At 35.5% G+C, this 19,051-nt stretch overlaps 2 protein-coding genes across 4 annotated transcripts in view; both read right to left on the minus strand.

Annotated features, from left to right (window-relative positions):
- Nucleotides 1-3,389: 3,389 nt before the first annotated feature.
- On the minus strand, nucleotides 3,390-8,443 carry LOC127435827 (hypermethylated in cancer 2 protein-like). Its single transcript, XM_051689568.1, has 2 exons — nucleotides 8,367-8,443; nucleotides 3,390-6,980 (listed from the first exon to the last, which is right to left on the minus strand). The coding sequence occupies exon 2, from the start codon at nucleotides 6,947-6,949 to the stop codon at nucleotides 5,543-5,545; it is 1,407 nt and encodes a 468-aa protein (XP_051545528.1). The 5' UTR covers nucleotides 6,950-6,980; nucleotides 8,367-8,443; the 3' UTR covers nucleotides 3,390-5,542.
- Nucleotides 8,444-9,145: 702 nt separating this feature from the next.
- LOC127435825 (FYVE, RhoGEF and PH domain-containing protein 6-like) overlaps nucleotides 9,146-19,051 on the minus strand; it is a 33,321-nt gene continuing 23,415 nt past the window's right edge. The window contains exons 14-21 of one of the 3 annotated variants that reach the window (XM_051689563.1): nucleotides 18,542-18,621; nucleotides 18,149-18,251; nucleotides 17,896-18,042; nucleotides 16,214-16,316; nucleotides 15,939-16,036; nucleotides 15,591-15,719; nucleotides 11,678-11,820; nucleotides 9,146-10,436 (exon numbers count right to left, since the gene is read on the minus strand). In XM_051689563.1, the coding sequence (XP_051545523.1) occupies nucleotides 10,400-10,436; nucleotides 11,678-11,820; nucleotides 15,591-15,719; nucleotides 15,939-16,036; nucleotides 16,214-16,316; nucleotides 17,896-18,042; nucleotides 18,149-18,251; nucleotides 18,542-18,621 (840 nt within the window). In that variant the 3' untranslated portion in view covers nucleotides 9,146-10,399. Of the gene's footprint in view, nucleotides 10,437-11,677; nucleotides 11,821-15,590; nucleotides 15,720-15,938; nucleotides 16,037-16,192; nucleotides 16,317-17,895; nucleotides 18,043-18,148; nucleotides 18,252-18,541; nucleotides 18,622-19,051 lie in introns of all 3 variants that reach the window. The other 2 variants (XM_051689562.1, XM_051689564.1) reach the window with 2 other exon arrangements.

Raw genomic sequence — 19,051 nt, forward strand, 5'->3', positions numbered from 1 at the left:
AAATGTAAAAAAAATTCAGGCCTTGTTTACAAAAAAAAACAAAAAAAAACAAAAAAACAAAAAAAACAAAGACCACTACATTACCAAAATATGTGAATAAGCAGTAAGCACCTTTAACATATTAACCTAAGGTTTTTGAACAACATAATTTAAAAAAGAAGCCTAATGTGGGTCACCAAAACATGAACTATGCAAACACTATGCAAAAGTGAGATAACACAAGTGAGCAAAGTCTTATTCAACTTCTCCTTGTCTTAAGGTTTCTTTCTCTGTGCACTTGTTGTCTGTGTGTGTGTACCACAAGCTGGCAGCACTCTGATAATGCCACGAAAGGGATTTCTATGTTTGTAGATGTCTTAGTACGCAAGTTCCCACCCTGCTCAGAGTGTCTGCTCTCTGTGTTTAGAGTCCGCACGTGGGCCACTGCCAGCTGTTCTATTCTCCCAGCGACCTGTGCCTGCCACATTCCCCGAACCCTGTCCCTTGCCCTCCCCTGCAGGGCCTGCACGCCATCAGATAAGACCCTGGAGCACGCAAGAATGCTCTGCAGAACCCCTCTGGAGCACTCTGTGCTAACAATACGCTGTGCTCGCTGCAGCCCGAGCGTCATTTACATGTGAAAACACTGGGTCTTATCTTCACTTCACTGAAGCTTAAGGACAAGAAAACTCAATGTGCTTGTGTGTGGAGATTCAGATCGGTTAACAGGTAGGTTTATACTGTTGGATGAAAGTGCAATGAACATCAAAATTACAATAAAAAGCCCTCTGCAATCACACAAAGACACATTTCACTTATATGAATGTATATTGGTATTAGATACAGTGGGGTTTAAAAGTCTGTGATCACAGGTGAAAAAGCTTCTATTCTGGATTTTGCACGTTTTTAATACATTATTTCATTCACATCATGATTTGAGAATGTTCCAAAGAGTATTTTGTGTGCTGAAACGGAAGCATGGAAATCTGGCCTTTTGTGTAATGGAGTTAATGTGGTCAGTGTCACAAATTTGCCTACATATTTCAACTTTTGTAAATACCAAAACTCACTGTTTATTTGCAAGTTTAAAACAGATTTTACATCCCAGCTATTTAATTTGGTCTCATACGCTTGGACCTCACTGTATAAGTGTCATTATCACAATTAATTGGGCTGCAAGTAATAACATTCAAAAAGAAAAACACCATTAAAAGACAAAAGACCAAAACCCTATAACCAAACTATGGGCAAAAGCAAAGCCTGAAGTAGTCTTTAAGCATTTCCATCTCGTAAAGCTCAGATTTATTTCAGATTTCATCTATAAATACTGCAAATTTTAGAAAGCAACAACTATTCAAAACTAAAAGTGATAGGTTGTAGTGAATAATGGTGATTACCTATAACTAGTTGTTTTATGTGGATTCATGCTGCCACCCATTGGACTAGATATGAAAGCACTATCCACAGATATATTCCATATGCAACCAATTCACTTGACAAGACACTCTCTGACTTATTAAACTCCGTTAACACTATAGGGTTCCATGAACAAGTTAAATAAAAGCTCATTTAACACGTTGAACATGATCTCAGTGAACACATGGTCAGAAATTGTTGTGATTTCCCGCCAACAACACCTAACTACTTCTTCCTCTGTGCTCACTGCTCACATATAGCACCTGCCATCCCTGCAAGCGCCTCCCAGTTTACAACCATGGAATTACAGTAGATTGAAAGGAAAATATAAAAATACAACATACAAAATGTAAAATACAAAACAAGCTACAAAATTGCTCATACAGGGTACTCTGCACATACAGAGAATCTGCATACTGAGCACAATTATATATTCTGCAGAAGTAGTGTAGCATGGTAGTATGCCAAGAACATGACTACATTACAAAATAGTCAGATATTGATTGCTAATTGTTTTTTCTTTTCTCTTATATAGTCCATAATATTGGCATATAATGCCAGATCATACTTATGACTCCACATATTAACTCAAAATTTCAAAATCTTCATATTTGTCATTTTTTTTTTTTTTACATTTTGTACGGATCTATAAAGTTATTCACAAATATATTAAAATGCCATTCACAAAAAACAATTACTTGAATACATCTTTTCTACACTGTAAACCCTAAAGTAGTAATTACTGGAAATATCAAGTTGTCTTAATTATTAAGTATTACTTGAAATGTCAGGTTTTGGGCTCATAACTCTAATATTTAAGTTCATTAAACTTATTTTTCTTAAAAATCCATAGACTTAAGATTTTAAGTGTTAATACCTCAAACGTTTGAGTGCTAAATTGAGTCTATGTGGAATACCCATAAAGATTTGCGCTTGAATTATGTTTCCTTGGTCAAAGGGAAGTTATGGGGGCATTTAAATAGTTGTAATTAAGAACTTATAAAGGTTTTAGCTCTTGTGTAGTAATAATTATGTTGTTTTGTTGCAAATAGTTTTTGTGCGATGTCACCATTAGGGTAATCAGTGTCCCACTGTGCACGTGCAGTTAAAGTGCAGGTATAAATTCATTTCTTTGCAGAATTAAGTTTATGACTGACCTACAATCTGTTATGATCTTTATATCGTCTGAAGTGCTGTTGTTTGATCTAAAATTAAATCAATTAAAATTTACAACAGTAGAAACAACAATATTTAAATAGCAAATCTGAGTCATCTACTTGCATCTTGTTAACCTAAATAGTTAAGTTAATTCTAAATGAACACCAAGTTAATTGATTATAATTCAAGTTTAATTAAATTAAAGTTTTGGAGACACCATTACTCAATTCAATTGAGAGAACGATTCACCTTATTAGGGTTTTCAGTGTATGATAAACATATTTTCAATGTAATTTTTTCTGGTGATTAAAGTTAAACAATGTTGTCTAAAAATAAAATAAATCTAATTAAAAGCTGGAATTCTTGAAAAAAGAAATGCTTGCATAAGTACTTTGAAATTATATTTAATAATAATAAAAATAAATAAATGTTTTGGTTTTTTTTTAAATAGTCATACATACAAAACAAAACGTTTTCCAACAAATCAAATTCAAACATGATGATAGTCATTTTATTGTTATTTGACAAAAAAAATTAATAAAATGAATAGAAAACCAGAAAGGACTCTGATCACAGTTTTATGAAACACATTTTGTTCAGGTCAAATGGAGTAATCCTACAAAAACTTGATATTCATAACTCAAAAAAACATATTTGTAAAAAATATTTTTAGCTTGAATGATATTTTTGGAATTAATAATTTAGTTGTGTACACATGTATTCAAGGTGCAAGGAAAGTATTTTACTTGATGGTTACATCATTTTTAAAGACTATATTTATGTATGAAACCAAAATTATAAATCATAAAGAAAGATTACATGTATACAAACTTGACAAATGTTTTAACTAGATTTTTATTATTTGATCAGCATTTATTTATTGTTTATTTCATGTCATAACTGAGAACAAGGTTCTATACAATAGGATCTTACATTTTTCAAAGAGTGAAAATGTGCTTTGGTTTTCATAAACAGGTTGCAAATACTTTAGTATCTGTATTTTCTGGACAAGGTACTCTTCCAAAAGCATTGAAAACCACATCAATCCGTACAACTACACACAAACTTTACTGTAAGTTGAAAGAAGAGCTGCCACACCTTATTGTGTTAGGTGTAGAGAACATTGAAACATATCTAAAACAAAAAAACATTGGTTAATGGCGCTTTATTGGGACATGCATCCCTAATTGTTCCCTGAGGTTTGCAGAGGATGCAAATGAACAGTTGTCACAGTTTTGAAGTTCAGTTTCAAGTCCTATTACATATTAAAAAGTTCCTGAATATTCTAAAAATGTACTGATTTACAGACAATGTCAAATAATCATCTCGATATAAACCAAAAACAGAAAAAGCAAGCACGCACAAAAATGAACAAAGACTACATGTAAAAGCAATTCAACAAATCAAACCTTAGGCTAGTTGATCTATTATTTAAAGTACCATTTTGATATCGCAGCTACAAAAACTGTTAATACAACCTTCAAATCAGGTATCAAAAGCCCTTCAGCATGCTGAAAACATGTGTACAACGTACAAAATACCCAACAAGAGGTAGTTTCAAATAAACATGTCATAAAGAAATTAAAACACAGTAAGAAGGTGATTTAATATCTAAACAAAGTAAAAGTTTCAGTAATACATCAACTGAGAACAATAACTGACATTAAGATACCCAAAGATATTTACAGTAGGTTTCGCTTTTACGCTTTTGGTCTCCTATCAACACTTAAATTCATGAATGCAATTAGCTAAACCTAACTCTTTTTAATTCATAAGTACAATGCACATGCCACATCAGTAATATCAATGGACAACATGGTGTATAAATTAAGCCATTGGTTTAAAGCATTGGAGAAAAATAAAAAATAAAAAAAACCAAAAAGGAAAACCCCTGGAAAAAAACAACAAAAAAAACAAAGACTCAAATATAACCCTGAATCGAAAGAAGCATAAATTAGACTTAAATATTTAGCAAGAATATAGATTTGGTTATAGTTTTACAGTATTTCTTTAGCATTTCAACATTCAATATTTCTTTGGAACTGTACATCAAAACACCTTAATTGCTCAAGCAACAACGCTTAACTAGCTCAGATCGCAACTCCATAGTGAAGTATTACCTGTACCCCTGAAAAGTTTACTTTAAAACAGGCAGTGTGTTTTCTCTAATTTGGATCAGATGTTTAACAGTTTAAGCTTATTATTTGAATTCAGAGATAGAGACTGAAATATGGAAGACAGAGAGTAGTTTTGATCTAATATGTAGTCTTATATAATCTCATACAGGCTAATCAGAGGGTTTGGTTTAATCTGAGGTAGCAATTTTGTGTATTCAAGTAAACAATCCAGCTTTATCAAGGTCTGTTTCTGAAGCATAAACTAAATCAAACTCCATAAAATACATTCGAGAAGTATAGCAAGTCGCTGCTGTAAAATAACTGGTATCACCAGGAACAATTGTTCGCTTCAGTTCTAGAGAGGATTTCTAGCTATTTGAGGTCATTTTTTATTGTGTTATTCAAACTACATCTCTAAGTGGATAAACGCTGTATTCATTTTTAACTACACACTAACAAGAACAATAAACAACTCATGCACAAGTAGAATATTAAAGAAGGTATGAAGACAGAGGTATAACAATAAGATTTGGCTGAAGTTGGCATTTTTATGCTTATCCAAGTATGGCGTCGCCATTCCTCTACAAAAAAAAACAAAAAAACAATCTTTGTAGTGTTCAAGAGTATTTGTGGGCGAAACTAAGGCCACGTCCACACTAATACATTTTTGTTTACCTTCACCCCTCTCATCCACACTAGGACACTGTTTTCCTCCACTGTAAACAGAGTTTTCAAACCAAAACGGATTAGTGTGAATGTGGCCTAACCCCTAGATTAGCTCAAAAGGGCAACCTCTACCAGACTAAACAACATTATGAAGATCCGATTCTAATTTCGAGGTATCATCCAAGTTTGGAACTCTTTGACTTGTCCTAGGAGGTATGCATCCGCATGTGACTAATGAGGTTTCTTTGTTGCGTAAATTTCCCTCCGCAGACCTGGCACTTGTACGGCTTTTCCCCCGAATGGACGCGCATGTGCTCGGTTAGACGGTACTGCCTGGTGAAACGCATGCCGCACTCCTCGCAAGCAAATGGCTTTAGGCCGAGGTGGCTGCGCATGTGGCGCGTCATAGTGCCACGCTGCGTGAACATCTTGCCGCAAATATTGCAAGGGAACGGACGCAAGGTGTCGACATCTTTGAGGGACTTTGGTGGACTTTGCTCCAGGCTTTCAGGAGCTTCTTGCGAGACTCTGGTACCTCCAAGGTCTCCCTCACCTTCCTCCTCATCCTCAACTTTCACATCCACATCTTCATTGATATGGGTTTGCACATGGGATTTCAGGCTTTCCGAAGAGGGAAAACCCTTTTCGCATGGTATACAAACATAAGGGTTGTCGCCTTCGGCTTCTTTGAGAAAGGTCTCCTTTTGATAAACAAAATTGGTGGACCCATTGTTTGGTTTTTGGCCTTCGGTTTCATCTTGCATCTTTTCTCCAATCTCTTTCTTTACAGACAACTCAAGAGTAAACGTCTGATTTTGGCTTAGCTGACTTCCAGCCCTGTTAGGAGGAATGTAACCATTGACCTTGGACTTTCTTCGGGATCCCTCCCGTTTCCTTTCCTGAGCTCCATCTAAAGGAATTATCCACTTCTCCTCCTTTGGGATACACTTAACATTTATTCCTAGCTGCATATTGTTGGAGACTGTTCTAGATACAAGCACCTCATCATTCTCTAAGGTCTCCGAATTTGAGTTTTTCTTCGACAAATCCAACCCCAAGTCCTGCTTCTTCCTGGAAATGCATCTACTTTGAGCGTTATGCCTCTTTTTGGGAGGGGTCATACAATATGTTTCAGTGTCTGACGAGTGATCTTCAATTGCCCTGTCGTACGAGTGACCTGAAGAGTTGTTTGAGGTAGGCGAGGAGAACCTCTGCACTCTCAAGGAACTCCCACGAGATAAGCTTTTGAAGGAGCCATTTTGGTTGATCTTGCTGGAGCACAGGTTTGCGAGGTCAGTGAGTTGGAGATAATTCGCTGTGGTGAGCAGAGAGCTTAAATCTAGATCATCAAGTGTCTCGTCGGATAGTTTGCCAGTGTAAATGAAATCCAGAATTTGCTGGAAAATGGTTGTATCCACCATATCGGGGTCGAGGTGGATGAGGTTATCGTGAAGGACGAGGGATTTGAAGTAGTGGCTGGTGGCGGCGAGGACGCTTTTGTGGGCTCGGAAGAGCGTGTTCTCGACCATGATAATGACATCGCACAGGAAGCCCTTGGAGCGCTGTTGATTGAGCTGGAGAAGCAGTTGACTGGCATAGTTCGGGAGCTCCATCGCCTACCCTTGATGTCTTACATTGGGGTCTCTGCACGATAAGAGGATAAACTGTTATTCTGGAATAGCAAAAACCCTAATGGACTTTCACATGCCATTTTGACATTTTTAATCTAGTGCAGAATATGAATTGTAGATAATTTAATTTTCTCTAGTTAAAAAGCTAATTCTTGATATAAGAAATTGAATTACTTCTAATTTTTGATATCAGTAATTACGTTTGCACTAGTAAAAAGGTTAATTCTTAAAATCATGTCACTACTTTTTGATATCAAAAAAGGAATTCCAAATTTGTGAAAATGCAGTTACAGATATTACTAATAGAATAATAAAATTATTTGTCATTCACTCCTGTTTAAGAAGCAATTACAGATATCTATAATTACTAATAATTTAAAACTATTTCTTAATTAAATTCCTAATACACATATCAGCTATGTACTTCTTTTATATCGATTATTACATTGTTATTAGTACATATATCCATTCCTGATACCAACAATGGAATTTTAAACGATTAAAAACGCCTATATATATACATAATGCAATTTAATGACAGTAAATGCGATGTCTAGAAATGAAACAAACAATTATTGTCCACAATATGTAAAAAATGCTAAAAAAAAAAAAAAACAGTTTATTATACAATCTCAAAATGGCCAAATATATTTCAGTCCAGCAATCTACTTTAGCGGAAACTATAGTTACCATGGTTATTTTAAAGGGACTTCATAATGCAGTGACGTCATAATTAAAGTCCATTTAACAAACATTGTGCGTTTCTGAGGCAGTTTTCGTGCGAAATTGCTTTTTAAACAATTAGGTCGTCTAACTAAGAAAAAAAATAAAGACTATTATTAAAAGACTGAGCTCTAATTATAAAACAAATGAATGTACGTGCTAATTAATTAGGTCTGGTCTCTGATAAATTAGCAAAAGGACACACAGACAGCGGGGTTTTATTTCAAAATATAAAGGTGAAAGAAAATATTCGTCAAAATATGCTCGTCCAGAGCAGCATGCCAACGAATAACACAAGTCCGGGCTTGTAAAAAGCATACGGTGTGTTTAAGGTAAAAATACACGTATCCTTGTCTCGATAAATGCGGAACCGCGGACACTAATCGCCTATAGACAACGTGTTTCCTAATGTATAGTTCAAAACATAAGCGGCGTTTCGACCTTTTCCATCGAGGAATCATGTAGTGCGAACATTTTCAAACGGGTAAACACTGTAGCATTTAAAGAGCGTTTCAAAAACAACAGGAAATGATACCTTGCCAAGCTGGTATGGGTTAGGTAAACTGGGCAGAAACGGGCTGATTGTGCAATGCGTTTAATGCCATTGATCAATTCATCCAATCTACACAACGCCGAAATGCATATCGTACAAATGGGAGAAATGTATATAAAATACCTTTCAAACAAGGGTAGTGGTCCTCACTTTTCCCGTCGTCATCAAAACGCCATTTTAGGAGCTTGTGACGTAGTCAGCATGACCCCTGACCCAGTTCACTACCCCCCTCTACCTGTCCTACTAGAGGTATTACCATAGTTTTACCCTCAGGTTATTCTCTCAGAGTGACACATAAGAAGGCATGATAGTACTTCAAGTATTGTTACCGAAGCCTGTGCTTATTTTACACACAGAGATACAATTATTTCAGAGTGACAATTAAAGGTGCACTCAGTAATTTATTTCCTCATTAAAAAAGTTTAACTCCTAAAGACATGAATTGTAATATTGCAATATATGTAGGAAATCATGAGCACTCACATGAGATGAGGAATCCAGTCATATCAGTAACCTTATAAAAGCTGTTTTATTCTACATAGAGAGGGTCCGCACATGGGGGCGGCCATGTTAGAATCACATGACCAGCTGAATACTACTCACTTAATCTCAGTAACCGTCCTGTTATTGGACACTTTCACTCATTGATTAAAGTAATCATGTCTGACTGTGAATACTACATTTCTACAATGGCACCTGTAACTGAAAACTATTGATTTTAAATAATGCTGCATCCAAGCTGCTAGGTGTCAATGTAAGTCCAAAATGACACAAAGACAAAAGTTACTGAGTGCACCTTTAATATTTGTATAATAATTGCTGGAAATACAGACATTATGATGATAAAATACTAGATATTTTATAATGATAGATCATTTATAATGATAACATATTGAGCTTGAAATAGTTGTATAAAAATACATTTATTGAGTGCAATAAAGTGGTAACAATGAATTCATAATTTGATTTTTAAACACTAAAATCTGAGTCCATATAGAATAAATATAACAGTAAAAAAAAAAAAAAAAGACTTTTACTATATTATGCATACACATTATGGAAAAAAATAGATTATGGAAAAGTACTAACATTCACATCAAACATTTAACAACAATTTAAATTCTGTCATCATTTACTCATCCTCATATCATTCTAAACCTGTATAGCTTTGTCCCAAATGACACAATATTCACTATGCACTTTTAAAATATACTATGCACTCAGCCATGTAGTGAACTAATTTTTAATCTGTAGTATCGTCCCAAATGGAACACTTAAATTTTTTTTGCTAGACGGAAACATTCACAGTTTAACAGCTGATGGAAGTGATGTTTCAAACCCAAGCATTGCGTTGCCGCTAGCTTTAGCAGGCTATCCACCCTCAGTTCAACACTTACAGTATATCTCAATAATATACATGTTCACACAGCATGGTATGATGGTAAAGCATTTAAATTACTTTTGTAAGGTGCTGTCTTCACAGAAGTTTCACTAGTTGTCATATTCTCCATTATTTACAATTGTTTTGCCAGATCACCAAAACGGCCGTTATGTACAGCAATCCGCGTGCGCTGATTGCATGAAGTATCCAACATTCCACACTCCATTTTGACGGTTGAAAAAGTGCATCATCCAGGTACACGTAGTACACTTCTTTTTGTTGCATTTTCAATGTAAACATACTACTCGCACTACTTACACAACAAAATGATGTAAAATAGTGCAGCAATGTGTGGTTTGGGATGCACCTTATGACTTTCTTTGGAGGAAAATAAAAGATGCAAGGCAAACCTTTAGCTTCAGTCACCATTCATTTTCAATGTATGGAAAAAAGAAGCAATGAATTTCAACGTGACTGAGGCTAACATTCTACCAAACTTCTCCTTTATTTGCAACATGAGGGTGAGTGAATGATGACATAATTTTTATTTCTGAGTAATCTAACCCTAACACATGAAAATATTTTAACCCCATTTAACTTTATTGTAACAATCATTGCAATATAGCATGCAAATGCAGTAAGCCACAAACAAAAACTATTTAGTCTCTAGAGTTAGAGTTATAATAAAGGAGGTATTGTGAATGTGTGCATGTGTCTTTTGCATGGATGTCTGGTCTAATGGTTATGGAAATATCACATGTTCTGAAAGTCAGTGTTAGAGAACTGTGGCCTCCTCGAAAGCTTCAATCCATCTATAAGAAAAATGTATATGAAATGATTAACCTGAACATAAAAAATAACTATTACTATCTACAGTATTTTCTCTATTTTAAATACACTCTATATACACTCACCAACCACTGTTAGGTACACCAGTACATCTACTTATTCATGCGATTATCTAATCAGCCAATTGTTTGGCAGCAGTGAAATGCATAAAATCATGCAGATAGAGGTCAGGAGCTTCAGTTAATGTTCACATCAGAATGGGGAAAAAATATAATGAAAAATAACCGTGACATGATTGTTGGTGCCAGACGGGCTGGTTTGAGTATTTCTGGTGATTTCCTGGGATTTACACACACAACAGTTTCTAGAGTGTAAAGAGAATGGTGCGAAAAACAAAAAACATCCAGCAAGTGAAGTTCTGTGGGCAAAGGTCAGAGGAGAATGGCCAGACTGGTCCAAGCTGACAGGAAGGTGATAGTAACCCAAATAAACACGCATTACAACAGTGCTATGCAGAAGACAAATTCTGAACGTACAACACATCGAACTTTGAGACGGATGGGCTTCAGCAGCAGAAGACCCCTCCAGGTACCACTACTGTCAGCTTAGAACAGGAAACTGAGGTTGCAGTTGGCACAGGCTCACCAAAACTGGACAGTAGACGACTGGAAAAACATCGCCTGGTCTGACAAATCTGGATTTCTGCTGAGGTACACAAATGGTAGACCCACTGCAGCCTCGGTTTTCTGACGTGGTCTTCTGCTGTTGTAGCCCATCCGCCTCAACGTTCGACAAGTTGTGCATTCTGAGATGCTATTCTGCTCACTACAACTGTACAGAGCGGTTATCTGAGTTACCATAGCCTTTCTGTCAGCTCAAACCATTCTGACCATTCTCTGTTGACCTCTCTCATCAACAAGGTGTTTCCTTCTGCAGAACTGCCACGCAGTGGTTGTTTTTTGTTTTTCGCACCATTCTCTTTACACTCTAGAGACTGTTGTGTGTGAAAATCCCAGGAGATCAGCAGTTACAGAAATACTCAAACCAGCCCATCTGGCACCAACAATCATGCCACGGTCGAAATCACTGAAATCACATTTTTTCCCCCATTCTGATGGTTAATGTGAACATTAACTGACGCTCCTGACACATATCTGCATGATTTTATACATTACACTGCTGCCACAAGATTGGCTGATTAGATAATCAGCGAGTGTACAGTATATATATGATATATTTGTAAATATACAAGAAAGAACATCACCTTTCACAGATCTGGGGATCATTTGCCTTAAAAATGTAGTAAAGAGTGTTTTTGTGGTACAGTTTAAAATGCAGTGAGGATTCTGGCATCTCTGTTTTCACAGAGAATCCAAGAAGGGGTTGACTTTCCAAAGCTGCTACATCCTGCAGAAAAGATCAAATTAGTTGCTGTTTTTTATATAAAGGGTAGAGTTGCCATGTGTGTACAAAATAAAATAATAAAAAAACTAAATACAAGGCAAATTATATAAATAAATAAATATTAAATCCCCATACCCTAATGACAATTAATCACTAACAAAATGTAAAAAAGCACAATTTTGAATTTGGTACTCGACAAAGTGGTCATATTTTTTTTTTATCCCTTTTTTCTTCCAATTTGGAATGCCGAATTCCCACTACTTATTAGGTCCTAATGGTGGGGCTTTTACTCATCTCAATCCGGGTGGTAGAGGACAAGTCTCAGTTGCCTCCGTTCTGAGACCAACAATTTGCGCATCTTATCACGTGGCTCACTGTGCATGACACCGTGGAGACACAGCATGTGGAGGCTCATGCTACTCTCTGCGATCCACACACAACTTACCACGCGCCCCATTGAGAGCAAGAATCACTAATCACGACCACGAGGAGGTTACCCCCTGTGACTCTACCCTCCCTAGCAACTGGGCCATTTTGGTTGCTTAGGAGACCTCACTCAGCAGGGGTGGTAGTCAGCGTCAATACTCGCTGAGTTACCCAGACCCCCTGACAATGTGGTCATATTAAAAGAAATAACATTTCCCATTATCTTTTGATATAAAAGATCAGTTCATTGTACCATGAAAACTGTAACTCAAAACTCCCTAGTCCATTAAGACCATTTATTGAAACTAAGCTGGAAAAATGGCTCATTCTGAAAACCCTGAATATCTGTGGCCAGAAACCCAAATACATTAACACATGACTCCCTACATTTACACATTAATGATGCCTATTTTTAGTTAAGAAACTTGGTCCACCCAGTCAGAGTAAGGTAAAGATACTAGTTTTCCTAAATACCAGATGAACTAATGATAAAGTAAAATGTGGGAAAGTCCACCAAAACAAACAAACAAACAATTAAAGGTTTACAGTAAAATGTATTTATGTATTTATTTGGGTAGGGTCAGAGAGAGGGTGGAAAATGTTTGCGAAAAACTAAATAATGAATGCTTTTTGGTGCAAAAACCTTGACTAAGTGGACCTCAAGGGAGAAAAAAAAATGGTATGAGTAACACTTTATAATAACTACACAGTATAAAATATTTGTAAAGCATTAGTTTATAGTTAATTAAGTAAACAACTTAGTAAACAACTGTTAACCATACCTAACTAATGTATTTCATTTGAAGCAAACCAGCAGTAAAGAAGTGTTTAACACTTCTAATGTTCTAAAGTGAGAACATTAAGTTATAAATCCGTAATTAATAAATACATTATTTATACATTTTATGCTTAATTAAATTAATATTCCGGGTGCAATACAACTTAAGCTCAATTGACAACATTTGTTGCATTATTACCACAAAAAATAATTTTGACTTGTCCCTTGTTTTCTTTAGAATATATAAATAAATAAATAAATAAAATGTGGGTAACAGTGAAGCACTTGCAATGGAAGTCAATGGAGCCAATCATAAACATAAAAAAACCCACATGGTTTCAAAGGTATAGCCACAAGACATTAACAATATGCATGTTAATATGATTTTAGTGTGATAAAAGAGCTTACTAATCTTTCCTGTGTAAAGTTATATCCAATTATATAATTAACCAATTAAACTTAGTTGCCTTGACAATGTAAAACTGTAAAACGTAAAACCCTAAAATGACCGTAAAAACTATGATTGAAACAAATTTACAGCTCAAATAAAACACAAGTTTAATAAAATAATTCATGTAAGTGCTTTTATAAAATTATAAACTTAAAATTTCTGGCTTTAAACTCTCCAAAACTCAGCCCCATTCACTTCCATTATCCAATTAATATACAGAGGCAAAAAAAAGTATGTGAACCCTTTGGAATTACCTGCATTTATGTATAAATTTGCCTTAAAATCTAGTTTGATCTTCTAAGTTACATTAATGTAAAGGGTTAGTAAAAACAATCTGTTTCAACTATAATACAAATTATTGTATTGTTTTTGTACATATTGAATACATCATTCAAACATTCACAGTGTAGGCTGGAAAAAGTATGTGAATCCCTAGGCTAATGACGACAACAAAAACTAATTAGTCAGCAAACCTGGCATTCAATTAATTAAATGAGATTGGAGGTGTGGGTTAGAGCTACTTTGACTTATAAAAAGCACTCAAACATTTTGAGTTTGCTATTTAGAAGAAGCATCTGCTGATGTGGGCCATGCCTCGCAAAAAAGAGATTTCAGAAGACCTACAATCATGAATTTTTGCTTTGCATAAAGCTGGAAAGGGTTACAAAGTTATCTTGAAGAGCTTAGATATTCATCTGTCCACAGTTAGACAAATTGTCTATAAATATAGATGATTGAGTACTGTGGCTACTCTCCCTACAAGTGGCCGTCTAGCCAAGATGACAATTTTTTATTGTCGATGTTGTCGATAACGCCGACTAATCGTTTCAGCCCTACAAACAATTAAACATTTTCTCAGTAGTGTTGTGGAGTGTCAAGGTGGTCTTTGGCAAACCTCAGGCATGCAGCAATGTTTTTGTTGGTAAGCAGCGGCTTATGCCTGTTTAATGTTTTCTGTATAGTAGACTCATGAACAGAGATGTTAACCAGTTCCAATGATTTCTTCAAGTCTATAGCTGTCACTCTAAAGTTCTTTTTTTACCTCACTGAGCATTCTGTGGTGTGCCCTTTGAGTCATCTTGGCTGTACGGCCACTTCTAGTGAGAGTAGCCACAGTACTAAATCGTCTCCCTTTATAGAAATTTGTCTAACTGTGGACAGATGAATATCTAAGCTCTTCAAGATAACTTTGTAACCCTTTCCAATTTTATGCAAAGCAACAATTCTTGATCGTACATCTTCTGCAATCTCTTTCTTGCGAGGCAAGGTCCATGTCAGCAAATGCTTGTGAATAGCAAACTAAACATGTTTGAGTGCTTTTTATAAGTCAAAGTAGATTGAACCCACACTTCCAATCTAGTTTCATTAATTGGATGCCAGGTTTGCCAGCTCCTGACCCTGACTTGATTTTTGTCATCTTTAGTCTAAGGATTAACTTTTTCCACAGCACTGTTAATGTTTAATGGGATGTGCTCAATAAAGACACAAAACATTATCCTTTTTTGTGTGTTGTTAGATTAAGCACATTGTGCTTTGTCTATATTTGTGACTTTAATGAAGATGAGATCACATTTTATGCAGAAAACTAGCTAATTCCAAAGGGTTCACATACTTTTTCTTGCCACTGTAAATGGCTCAGTTTTGAAGACAAGCCGGTTTCACTGCAGCACGCTGCGAGAATTTATTCTCTGAAACCCACTTCCACCTCAGTTCCACTTGTCTAGATCTGCTACATGGGGATTCTATGTATGTCTATTTGTGCAACAGTATGTCCTACGTAATCGTTGCAGCATGATTTGCATTTTGTCTAATTATGCAGCAGCAGCAGTAGCAGCAGCAGCATATCCACATGCTTAACTCATTATGTCTGTGTATTTTCTAGCAGTAGCAAGCCTCCGTACTTGCTCTGCAGCAGCAGCGTAGCAGATCTAGTCCGCCAAGACCAATATCCTATCAATATGTCATACACACATTAACATGCTAAATCTTTCCAAGAGTTGTCATGACTGAACTAAACTAAAGCTTTACCAATACTTTATACTGTGTAGTTATTATAAAGTGTTACCAAAGTATGATATGACTCCTATAAATTGCCGCATTTACAGTATATATTCTTACCTCGCTGGCACCATAAGTGTACAGAACTTTGTTCATGATGACAAACCAGAACCGTTTCCACTGTTTCCTGTTGCCTTTTGTCCTCTCCAAGTAGCCACTCATCGATGACCCATCTGTGTTAGCTGAAACCTAAAATGAGTAAATAAAGATCTGTTAAATGAGATTTGGGTTAATAGTACAGATCTAGTAAGCTGTGATTGACTGTGATATGAAAGACCCCGTTTACACCTGATAGCCACATGGGTCCTAAAGCATCTCCTTTGATCATGACTACATACATCACTTACTACACACTATCAGGTGTAAACAGGTCCAAAGACAGTTTATTGTTGATTGTTTGATCGTCACCTCTTTCAGGGCAGCTGGTATTCTCTTCTGCTTTCTGAAGGGAAATGCAGGGGATTTGCCAGTAGGTGATAGAAGTGTACTGCTGGGTGACTGATCACCTATTTTAAATACAGACACACATCAACACAAAAATGAATACAAATCCATATTAAAAAATACATTTATATTAAAATGAATACAAATCCAAAAATATATTCAGAAACTTAAAGTAAAAAGATAGATGTGTGTGTTTCTAAATGCAGGTGTATAAATACGTTTGTGTGGTAAAACTGAACTGTTCTGCTGCAAAATAGGCAAGCACAGATCACACACTCGTGCAAGCTGATTCTTCAGGTATTTCAACGGATGTTTGTTGGTTGAGCAGGCCTGACACACGACCTAGACACCAAGAGAAAAGAATGAATGTCTGCACAATAACAGTGACAATTGTGATTTTTGGATGAAATAACCCTCTATCTTAAAGGAATAGTTCACCCCAAAATTTTAATTCTCTCATCATTTACTCACCCTCATGCCATTTCAGATGTGTATGACTTTCTTCTGCGGAACATAAACAAAGCTTTTTAGAAGAATATTTCAGCTCTGTAGGTCCATACAATGCAAGAGCATGGTGACCAGAACTTTGAATGTCCAAAAAGCATATAAAGGCATCATAAAAGTAATTCATAAGACTCCAGAGGTTAAATCTATATCTTCAAAAGTGATATGTTAGTTGTGGGTCAGAAACAGATCAATATTTCAGTCCTTTTTTTACTATAAATCTCTACTTTTACTTTCACATTCTTCTTCTTTTGTTTTTGGTGATTCACATTCTTTGTGCATATCGCCACCTATTGGCATGGAGGAGAATTTATAGTAAAAAAGGACTTAAATATTTATCTGTTTCTCAAACTTATTGTATCTCTTCTGAAGAAATGGATTTAACTACTGGAGTTATATGGACTACTTTTATGCTGCCTTTATGTGCTTCTTGGAGCTTCAAAGTTCTGGCCACCATTCACTTGCATTGTATGGACCCAAAGAGCTGAAATATTCTTCTAAAAATCTTCATTTGTGTTCTGCAGAAGAAAGAAAGTCATACACATCTGGGATGGCATGAGGGTGAGTAAATGATGAGAGAATTAACATTTTTGGGTGAACTATTCCTTTAATTAGGGCGTTTCAAATGGGAGTTTATCAACGATTTGATTTGAGAGTGAATATCTTGAAGAAATGTCCTGGGTTCGATAAAAGTTAAGCTTATACGACAGCATTTGTGGCATTATGTTGATAACATAAAAAAAAAGCAAAACTGCAAAAATCACGATTACAGTGAGGTGCTTACGGTGGAAGTGAATGGGGCCAATCCATAAACATTAAAATACACACTGTTTTAAAAGTTTAAACAATATTATACATGTTAACATGATTTTAGTGTGATAAAATGGTTTATTAACCTTATGAGGGTAACGTTTTATCTAATATTACAACTTTGTTGTCGTGACGACAACGCCGCAAACCCTGTTAGTGATTTTATCAGACTCAAATCATGTAGAACAGATATTTTATCACACTAAAATTATGTTAACCTCTATAATGTTACGGTTTGTGGCTCAACTTTTGAAAGAGTATGTATTTTAATGTTTACGGATTGGCCCCATTCAGTTCCATTGTAAATGCTGCACTGTTTTTTTTTAATAAACAAGGAATGAGTCTAAATTATTTTCTATGGTATTCTGAGCTTAACTTGTATTGAACCCAAAACATTTCTTTAAATTTTGGCCTGTTCATTACACAAAGTGATTGTGTGGCTTTAGAAGACTTAGAATATAGTGCAAGAGTCATATCGACTACTTTTAATGTGAGTTTATATAAGTTATACTGGCATGGAGTGACCCTAGGGTTAGTAAATAATGACAGCATAGTAATTTGTGGGTGAACTTTTCCTTTACGACTGAATCGTGCCAGACTTTATTACCTTCCCACAGGCTCTGCAATGGTGTCGTCTCCAGGTGAGGGTGAACTCACAGGTGCAGATCATACACATAGTGGCCCTCGGGTCTGGGATCCATATTGGAGCTGTGGTTCCCAGTTGGGCCCCACTATTTGGAACATCTTTGGTTGCCTGCAAAAATGTGTAATTATGCCAGAAGTTGACAAAGAACACTCTAGGCATTGAATATGAATATGATTTAAACAGAGGTACAGGTCCTATGAATCCATCGTTTTACCATCTCTGGGTTTTTAATTGAGGTGAAGGTGGTCTCTTTCTTGGTATAATCTTCAATTGCAGTGGAAATAGCCTGAAGCCACTCATCTCGATATGTTGATGAGCTTTGATGATGAAATGAGAGTTTAGAAATTATATTCTGCTGGTCAAAGTGAACTTATGAAATGAACACAGCTTTGAACAAAGTGAAGTTGCGATTCTATTATATGAACACAGTAGAAAACTTTCCAAAGTAGGAAACTTAAAATACAATCCACAAAGAACCAAAATCTCACTTTTATTTGAAAGAACCTTTTATCAGTCTCTGCTGAATGCATTTGTTTTGGGAGATTAAATATACATATTTTAAAGTTGCTCAAGTGTTACTGTAAATGACTGAAGAATCCATTCTTACCTGGCAGACAAGATGAACGACCGTTCAACACTCTCAATGTTAAGCTCGTTCTGATAGCCCTCTTGACTAGGTTTACTGACCTGAGGAAAATACAGAATGATAGAAAACTTTATAATACAATAATGTGAAATGCAAAATGATTCTAAACATTACTTGCATGTTGCATGTTATTATTTGAATAACATTTAATGGCAAAGACAACTACAATAAAAAAGTTGTATTAATTAGAGCAAAAAAAAAAAAAAGAATTAGATAGAAAATAGCTTAAATAGAAAAGTAATAGAAATGTATAGAAAAGAAAAACAAATTAATACAATATTGATAGAATTCATTATTAACTGTTAATGGCAAAGACAACTGCAATAAAAAAAACTAATATTAATTAGAAAAAAAGTATTAGACAGAAAATACTGTAAATAGAAAAGTAATAGAAAAGTATAACAAATAATTCATTAATAACAGTTAATGGCAAAGACAACTGTCATAAAAACTAGTTTTAATTAGAAAAAG

Source organism: Myxocyprinus asiaticus, chromosome 46 (genome assembly GCF_019703515.2).
Source record: "Myxocyprinus asiaticus isolate MX2 ecotype Aquarium Trade chromosome 46, UBuf_Myxa_2, whole genome shotgun sequence".
NCBI lineage: Eukaryota > Metazoa > Chordata > Actinopteri > Cypriniformes > Catostomidae > Myxocyprinus > Myxocyprinus asiaticus.